Source organism: Gossypium arboreum, chromosome 6, assembly GCF_025698485.1.
Source record: "Gossypium arboreum isolate Shixiya-1 chromosome 6, ASM2569848v2, whole genome shotgun sequence".
Classification (NCBI taxonomy): domain Eukaryota; kingdom Viridiplantae; phylum Streptophyta; class Magnoliopsida; order Malvales; family Malvaceae; genus Gossypium; species Gossypium arboreum.
Window position 1 is genome coordinate 6,574,835 of NC_069075.1, and position 9,907 is coordinate 6,584,741.

The 9,907-nt window shown below is 38.3% G+C and overlaps 1 protein-coding gene and 1 long non-coding RNA gene across 2 annotated transcripts; one reads left to right on the plus strand and one right to left on the minus strand.

Moving 5' to 3' along the window:
* Positions 1-1,093: 1,093 nt before the first annotated feature.
* Positions 1,094-1,783, minus strand: LOC108484969 (uncharacterized). The gene is made up of 2 exons (XM_017788844.1): positions 1,531-1,783; positions 1,094-1,440 (listed from the first exon to the last, which is right to left on the minus strand). Exons 1-2 carry the CDS (start codon positions 1,781-1,783, stop codon positions 1,094-1,096), a joined length of 600 nt encoding a protein of 199 aa, XP_017644333.1.
* Positions 1,784-8,037: 6,254 nt separating this feature from the next.
* LOC128294215 (uncharacterized) lies at positions 8,038-9,679 on the plus strand. Its single transcript, XR_008284527.1, has 2 exons — positions 8,038-8,240; positions 9,160-9,679. It is a non-coding gene; the product is annotated as an uncharacterized LOC128294215 (long non-coding RNA).
* Positions 9,680-9,907: the final 228 nt, after the last annotated feature.

The following is a 9,907-nucleotide window of genomic DNA, read 5'->3' on the forward strand; positions in this document are numbered from 1 at the left end:
CGGCATCCATTTTCCTCTAAAGTCTTTCTGTATGGGAAGGATCTTTTTCAGCACCAGGTTCCCTTCGTGAAATTCTCTTAGACGAACTTTTTAGTCATAAGTTCGCATCATTCGCTTCTGATACATCTGACCATGACGAATAGCCCTTAGCCTATTTTCTTCAATCAAGTTCAATTGGTCATACCGCGATTGAATCCATTCTGCTTCATCCAATTTTATCTCTGACAAAATTCGAAGAGAAGGTATTTCCACTTCAATAGGTAACACTGCCTCCATCCCATAAACCAACGAGAAAAGAGTTGCCTCGGTAGAGGTTCTGACGGACGTTCGATAGGCCAAGAGTGCAAACGGTAATTTCTCATGTCAATCTTTGTAGGTTTCAGTCATTTTTCTCACTATCATCTTGATGTTTTTGTTAGCAGCTTCCACTGCCCCATTCATCTTTGGGCGATATAGGGATGAATTATGATGTTTAATCTTGAATTGGCTACAGACTTCCGCAATCGTACTGTTGTTCAAGTTCAATGCATTGTCTGATATGATCCTCTTAGGCATTCCATACCGACAAATGATCTCCTTTTTCAAGAATCGCCCTACTGCTGACTTGGTGACACTAGCATAAGAAGCTGCCCTACCCATTTTGTGAAGTAGCCAATGACCACAAAAATGAAACGATGCCCATTCGAAGCTTTTGGTGATATTGGCCCAATGACATCCATGCCCCCCATGGAAAAGGGCCATGGAGAAGTCATAACATGTAAAGGTGAAGGTGGTACATGGATCTTGTCTCCATATATCTGGCATTTATGACATTTCTTGGCATAACTGATACAATCTCCTTCCATAGTAGACCAATAGTATCCAAACCTTATGATTTGTCTTGCCATCGTAAAGCCATTAGCATGTGTACCACAAACTCCTTCATGTACTTCTTCCAGGATTTGTTTAACTTCTATAGCGTCAACGCATCTCAAAAGTACCTGATCTTTCCTTCTTTTATAAAGGATATCCCCATCTAGTACATATTCACAAACTAACCTTCTCAAAGTTCTTTTGTCATTCTTAGTTGCCTGTTCAGGATATTCATGATTTCTCACATACCGTAGTATATCTTGATACCAAGGATGGTCATCCTTTCCTCTTCTTCAATGCTACAGCAATGAGCCGGAACCTCAGAAATGCTCATCTGAATTGGTCTCACATCCTCTTGTTTATTTGCTTTAATCATAGAAGCCAATGTTGCCAAAGCTTTTGCCATCTGATTTTTGTCCCGTGGAAGATAATTGAAGGTGATTTTATCAAACTCCTCAAGTAACTCCAAGACTACATTTCGATAATTAATCAATTTAGGGTCCATTGTCTCCCATTCACCCCTAAGCTGGTATATTACCAATGCAGAGTCTCCATATACTTCCAAGGTTCTGATTTTCCGCTCTTTGGCTGCTCGAATCCCCATAATGCATGCTTCATATTAGGCCATGTTATTCGTACAGTCAAATTCCAATTTACATATAAACGGATAATGATCACCATTTGGGGATACCAAGACTGCCCCAATTCCATTTCCTACTACGTTAGATGCGCCGTCAAAATTTAGCTTCCAAGGATATTCCTCAATGACTACCACATACATCAACTCCTCATTAAGGAAATCAAAGCTCAACGGCTCATAATCTTCAAAGGCCCTGCTAACTAGAAATTCTGCTATCGCGCTTCCTTTTATAGCCTTTTGACTCACATAGACTATGTCAAATTCTGAAAGCATTATTTGCCACCTTGCCATTCTTCCATTTAGTGCTGTTGTAACGCCCCAATTTTCGGGAATCCTGTGAATGTTGGCATAGGTTTAATTATGTTAGTGGGCCTCTAGAAAGCCCAAACTTAAGATAGAACCCTACAATTTTAGTTAATTTTTGTTCCATAACAAAAAGGGGATGAAATTATGAAATAGGACCTATGTGAAAATGTTTGAAAATGCTATAGGCTAAATTGAAGTGACCAAATAAATAGGAGTGCAAAATAGGAGGATTTGCATGACAAACCTCCCATTTTACATGAAGTGGCCAGCCATCATGTTGTTGTAGACAAAATGTACACTTGATATCCATAATTTATGGTACAAATTGATACAAATTGATAATAGGTTAGGTAAATGTTTCATGATAATAGGTTAGGTAAATGTTCCATGATAATAGGTTAGGTAAATGTTCCATGACAATGGGTTAGGTAAATGTTTCATGATAATGGGTTAGGTAAATGTTTCATGATAAGAATTTCATGTCTTTTGTATTAAAGAATTAAATGGATGAAATATGAAGTTTTATTAAAAGAAAAGGGTGAAAAGAACAAAGTTTTGTCCATCTTTGTTCATCATAGCTGAAAGTTAGAGAAGAGAAAGGAGAGGAGAAAGCTCTTGAGTATTTGGTCATTAGGAGGAGGAAAATTGAAGGTAAGTTCTTGGTACCTTGCTTCTATTTTGAGGTTCATGAGTTCTTCTTGATTCTACCTTAACTCTTGAAGTATATTTTGATTTTTAGTTGTGTTGTGAGCATTTGGTCATGAATTAAAATGAAGGAAATGGTTGTTGTTTCATGTTTTTTGATGAAAATGGAAGATATGTGAAGTTGAGCCAAACAAATGAGCATGCATGTGCCTTAGATGCTAAAGGAAAAATCGGCTAACATGTTGTGCTTTGAAATAATAAAATGGAGATTATGCTTAAGTAAAAATCATAGATATGTGATGATTGATTGGTGATATACATGTTTAAATAACATGCATGCAAGATAGGTGTATGAAAGAGTGATTTGGTAATAAATCTGCTTGGGACAGCAGCGTAACGTGACTTTGGAAAATCACCATAAATTGTGGGAGATGAATTAGAAGCTGAATAAATTATGTGATTAAAGCTTATTGAGTCTAGTTTCTAATGAAATAAACAAGAACATATTTTGAATTCTATACAATGAGAAATTTGATTCGTAATGAAGAGTGGTCAGATTAGTCAAACAGTGAAACATGGGAAACTTTGAGAAAAATCTGGTATTGATTGGCTAAACCAAAATTCTGAAAATTTTATGGATAGAAGATATATGAGTCTATTTTCAAGGAAAATTAACGGAACTTGATTTGGAGTTTCGTAGCTCCATTTATAAATGATTTAGTGACTGTTGCTCAGGAAGACAGCTTGCAGTGAAATTATGATTATGTGGTAAACATTGACAAAATTTGTTAATGAGTTGCTTATTATTTTCTTATAAGCTTACAATGATCTGTAGGTGTGGTTGGCCGAATATTGTAAGGGGTTAATACATAGTTTGTATTTGAATAGTTAGATTAACGTGTTAGTAATCCAATTGTAGGCGGTTCGTGTGTGGATCTCATCAAGATATCGTCGCAAACAAGTGTGTAACTAACACCCTCTTTCTTAGTCTCGGATCGGCAAAAGTCGAAAAGCGAAATGCCGAAAGCAATGTATTTTGTAGATTTGAGTGTGTGCGAATGCTCGTGAGGTAAATCGATTAATGTTTTGGTAAACGCAAAATTTGGACTGCAAAGTGCATGATTTACGTGCCCTCGATATTTTTGGGCTTAATGGGCCAAAATTGGAATGATGGGCCAACAGCCCAATTTGGTAAGAACCCTCTGACGTGATTACGTTAGTACGTGAAAAGTAGGAATATGTATGAAAAACCCTAAAATAGATAAATTCTGAAATACCTTTAAAAGTGAAAAATTTACGTTTACCCCTACTAGATAAATTACCAAATACCCCTAGGTTAAATGGACCTAAATGCATGTTTGATCGTTGTTATTTATCGCATGCCATGTTGTTATTATCGATGCATGGAATTGGGATATTGACGGAGGAAGTACTTGAAAGTGGCTTGTCCACGTCTTGGAGGCTTTGCCTCAATTTATCGATAACTTAGCAGCAAAGTCGCAACTGTGGAGTGTTAAATTTGGGTGGGTTGAGCTATTCCCACATGGAGTGTATGGCTGGTACGGTGGAGTGTAGTGGTTGGTGGGTTGAGTAGTCTCCCCAAATGGGCTTGCATATGTTTACCGATGTTGCATGTATTTTGAAATGGGCCTATGGGCCATACTCATTATCTGAATAAGGGCTAAGGCCCGGTTTATTGTAATCTGAAAATGGCTCGCCCAATACCATTTGTTACTGAATGGGCTTAGGCCCAATAGGCTTGAGTGACTTGGGCTTTGAATGGGTTTTCCTTACATTAATCGAGTTTCCCAAACTCACCCTTTTATTTTCATCCACGCAGAAATCCCCAACCATAGTGGGCTTGGAGTCGTGAGGGAATTTGAGTGGCCACCCGCTCGAAAGTTTGATTTTCTTCGGTGAACTGAACATCCTTTTATTTACGTTTGAAGTTTTGGGTTTTAAATGTAATAAGGCCGCTTAATTATTTTTGATGGTTTTAATATGTATTACTAAGATAGATATTACTTATTTTAACTGTTGAAATTGGATAGCTTTAGTAGCGTTTTCAAAAACAACAGTTGATTTCAAAATTACACGACAACAAGCAAAGCTTCCGCAATGAAAGTATTTTCCAAAATTAATCACTTTTCCTAAAAATAACTTAATCAAATCGGTTTCCTAGAAATATCCATGACGTTAAGGTGTGGCAATGGCGGTATGCATGTCAGGATTGGATCCGAAGGAGCTTGGTACTTAGCGGTCCAATGGACTCACCACCTCTTTTCCGGTTTCCTACGGTGCATGACTTCCATTCACTTTAATCCTTAATGAATTAATCTTTTGAACATCAAGTACGATTTTACGGACTTAGAATGGAAATTTTTTTTAACGCTTTTGATGTGGCATGCGGATCCCGCCATAACTTCGGGCGGGTTTGGGGTGCTACATTTAGTGGTATCGAGCCTAGGTTGCAACAACTCGATTGTGGAATGGGTTTACAAAACAAAGATTTTGAAAGCGAAAATTTTATAAAGAATGCGAAAAACTCGATTTCCAAAATTTAGATCTTTAGAAGGTGGCATTCGAATCTCGGCCAAGTCTCGTAAGTATTACTCGAACTCTTCGAATATTTTTTTCAATTATCATGCATGATGAAACCTTACTAGGATACTCTAGATAGGATTATTTTGAAACCATAGGAAAATCTGATAAGAGACTGAAACTATAGCTAAACTTCGATTCTGCGAAAACAAACTCGAACTCATCATTCTGATTCATAAAACATCTGTAATAAACACTGGAATATTAATTAATGCATAAAAATTCGTAATCAAGATAATACGATATGAGTACAAGAGGCGTGGACGAAGCCGAGGAAGTGCTCGGCGAGATCTTCGTCTTGAGACAAATGCTGCGGTGGATGCACCGTACCACCGACAACAGTGAGGTAGAGTCTCATGATCAGCGGTGTCGAGGATGATGCCTGTCACAGAAATGCTTCGTGTTCGGAAAGGGTTGCTGAGCAAGTTTAGACAACGAAATTCGTGGATCTATTTCGAATGACTTGGGACTAACGAACGGAGATCTTTAAGGGCATGTCCGGTATAGCCCGAATGTGGCGTAAAATTGGTTGGAGGCCACGTAAGCATTATGGACGACTTGGACCGCTCGAGGAGATTGTGAGTGGGGTATCTGTACTAAGTCCCTTGGGTCACCTTCGGTTAGGGTAGACAAACAATATAGGAATGTACCCTTAGAAACTCAAGGTAAGATTTTCCATGGAGATCGATGGAGTTACCATTGGAGAGTTTGATCTCATTTGGGAATGGTGGCTTGTTAAGTATAAAGCGACTGGATTGTGCTACTAAATGAATGGAGTTAAGGACCACAAAGGATGAGGAGGTTATGGTGATAGGTGAGCGAAGGATTATTTGTCCAATGTGATGTCGGCATTAAGAGCGAAAAGTGGATTCGGAAAGGTTGTGAGGTCTATTTGGCATTTGTAAGTCGATCGGAAGAGGAAGGACCGACAAGTGGATAAGGTTAGGACCGTAAAGGAGTTCCAAGATGTTTTTCCGGAGGAGCTTCCGTGATTGCCTCCGAATCGAAGTTGAGTTTGGAATAGACTTGTTGCTCGGAATGGCGCTGTGTCCATCGCACCGTATAGGATGGCACCGAAGGAGTTAGTGGAGTTAAAGGCTCAAATTCAAGAGTTGTTGGACGGGGACTTCATTAGGCCAAGCGTGTCTCCATGGGGAGCACGGTGCTATTCGTGAAAAAGAAGGATGGTACGATGCGGATGTGCATTGATTATCGCCAGTTGAACAAACTGACGATTAAGAATAAGTATCCACTGCTAAGGATTGACGATATATTCGACCAGCTTAGAGGAGCTTCTGTATTTTCCAAGATTGACCTTCGATCTGGATATCATCAGTTAAGGGTCAAGGAGGCAGATATCCAAAAGACGACATTCAGGACTCGGTATGGTCATTACGAGTTTTTGGTTATGCCATTTGGACTAACGAACGCTCCTGCAGCGTTTATGGATTTGATGAATCATGTGTTCCAACCATTTTTAGATCAATTCGTAGTCGTCTTTATTGACGATATCCTGGTATATTCTGAAACTAAAACAAAACATGATGAGCATCTCCGTATAGTGCTGTAAGTATTAAGGGAGAAGGAACTCTTTGTGAAGTTCAGCAAGTGTGAATTTTGGTTGAGGAAGGTAACTTTCTTAGGACATGTGGTCTCTGCTGAGGGGATTAAAGTGGACCCTCGAAAAATTAAAGCGATTTTGGAATGGAAGCCGCCTAGGTCAGTGTTAGAAATACGGAGTTTCCTAGGACTGGCAGGATACTACAGAAGGTTTGTAGAAGGTTTTTCTGTGATGGCAGCACCTCTGACAAAACTCATAAGGAAAGGAGTACCATTTGTATAGACTAAGAAGTAGCAAGAAGCTTTTGAGAAGTTGAAGAAAGTTCTGACTGAAACACCTGTGTTAATTCAGCCGGAGTCTGGGAATGATTTTACTGTGTACAGTGACGCATCACACGTGGGTTTGGGCTGCGTGTTAATGCAAGAGGGTAAGGTGGTTGCATATGCATCACGATAGCTTAAGCCTCATGAGGGAAACTATTTGACTCGTGATTTAGAGTTGGCAGCAGTGATATTTGCACTTAAGATTTGGAGACATTACTTGTACGGAGAAAGGTGTACTATATACACTGACCATAAGAGTCTTAAGTATTTGTTGACTCAGAAGGAGCTGAACCTTAGGCAAAGGAGATGGATTAAGTTGCTTAAGGATTATGACTGTTCGATCGAGTATCACCCAAGCAAGGCTAATGTGGTAGCCGATGCTCTAAGTCGTAGAGCTGTATCTGATCTGAGAGCAATGTTTGCTCGTCTGAGTCTGTATGATGATAGAAGTTTGTTGGCTGAGTTGCAAGTGAGGCCAACCTAGGTGAATCAGATTAAGGAAAAACAGTTGAACGATGAGTCTTTGGTCGCTCGTTTTCAACAAGTTAAGGAAGGGGAAACTTCTGAGTTTGGGAGCCAGAAGAGACGATGCAACAGCAATACCCCCATCTGTTTGGATTAGGTAAATTTCGAGGACGAAATTTCTTTAAGGAGGGTAGAGTTGTAACGCCCCAATTTTCGGGAATCCTGTGAATGTTGGCATAGGTTTAATTATGTTAGTGGGCCTCTAGAAAGCCCAAACTTAAGATAGAACCCGACAATTTTAGTTAATTTTTGTTCCATAACAAAAAGGGGATGAAATTATGAAATAGGACCTATGTGAAAATGTTTGAAAATGCTATAGGCTAAATTGAAGTGACCAAATAAATAGGAGTGCAAAATAGGAGGATTTGCATGACAAACCTCCCATTTTACATGAAGTGGCCAGCCATCATGTTGTTGTAGACAAAATGTACACTTGATATCCATAATTTATGGTACAAATTGATACAAATTGATAATAGGTTAGGTAAATGTTTCATGATAATAGGTTAGGTAAATGTTCCATGATAATAGGTTAGGTAAATGTTCCATGACAATGAGTTAGGTAAATGTTTCATGATAATGGGTTAGGTAAATGTTTCATGATAAGAATTTCATGTCTTTTGTATTAAAGAATTAAATGGATGAAATATGAAGTTTTATTAAAAGAAAAAGGGGTGAAAAGAACAAAGTTTTGTCCATCTTTGTTCATCATAGCTGAAAGTTAGAGAAGAGAAAGGAGAGGAGAAAGCTCTTGAGTATTTGGTCATTAGGAGGAGGAAAATTGAAGGTAAGTTCTTGGTACCTTGCTTCTATTTTGAGGTTCATGAGTTCTTCTTGATTCTACCTTAACTCTTGAAGTATATTTTGATTTTTAGTTGTGTTGTGAGCATTTGGTCATGAATTAAAATGAAGGAAATGGTTGTTGTTTCATGTTTTTTTTGATGAAAAATGGAAGATATGTGAAGTTGAGCCAAACAAATGAGCATGCATGTGCCTTAGATGCTAAAGGGAAAAATCGGCTAACATGTTGTGCTTTGAAATAATAAAATGGAGATTATGCTTAAGTAAAAATCATAGATATGTGATGATTGATTGGTGATATACATGTTTAAATAACATGCATGCAAGATAGGTGTATGAAAGAGTGATTTGGTAATAAATCTGCTTGGGACAGCAGCGGTAACGTGACTTTGGAAAATCACCATAAATTGTGGGAGATGAATTAGAAGCTGAATAAATTATGTGATTAAAGCTTATTGAGTCTAGTTTCTAATGAAATAAACAAGAACATATTTTGAATTCTATACAATGAGAAATTTGATTCGTAATGAAGAGTGGTCAGATTAGTCAAACAGTGAAACATGGGAAACTTTGAGAAAAATCTGGTATTGATTGGCTAAACCAAAAATTCTGAAAATTTTATGGATAGAAGATATATGAGTCTATTTTCAAGGAAAATTAACGGAACTTGATTTGGAGTTTCGTAGCTCCATTTATAAATGATTTAGTGACTGTTGCTCAGGAAGACAGCTTGCAGTGAAATTATGATTATGTGGTAAACATTGACAAAATTTGTTAATGAGTTGCTTATTATTTTCTTATAAGCTTACAATGATCTGTAGGTGTGGTTGGCCGAATATTGTAAGGGGTTAATACATAGTTTGTATTTGAATAGTTAGATTAACGTGTTAGTAATCCAATTGTAGGCGGTTCGTGTGTGGATCTCATCAGCATATCGTCGCAAACAAGTGTGTAACTAACACCCTCTTTCTTAGTCTGGATCGGCAAAAGTCGAAAAGCCGAAATGCCGAAAACAGGTATTTTGTAGATTTGCGAGTGTGCGAATGCTCGTGAGGTAAATCGATTAATGTTTTTGGTAAACTGCAAAATTTGGACTGCAAAGTGCATGATTTCTGTGCCCTCGATATTTTTGGGCTTAATGGGCCAAAATTGGAATGATGGGCCAACAGGCCCAATTTGGTAAGAACCCTCGGTACGTGATTCTGTTAGTACGTGAAAAGTAGGAATATGTATGAAAAACCCTAAAATAGATAAATTACTGAAATACCTTTAAAAGTGAAAAATTTACAGTTTTACCCCTACTAGATAAATTACCGAAATACCCCTAGGGTTAAATGGACCTAAATGCATGTTTGACTGTTGTTATTTACTGCATGCCATGTTGTTATTATCTGATGCATGGGACTGGGATATTGACGGAGGAAGTACTGAAAGTGGCTTGTCCACGTACTGGAGGCTTTGCCTCAATTTATTGATAACTTAGCGCAAAGGCCGCAATCGTGGAGTGTTAAATTTGGGTGGGTTGAGCTATTCCCACATGGAGTGTATGGCTGGTGCGGGTGGAGTGTAGTGGTTGGTGGGTTGAGTAGTCTCCCAAATGGGCTTGCATATGTTTCTTGATGTTGCATGTATTTTGAAATGGGCCTATGGGCC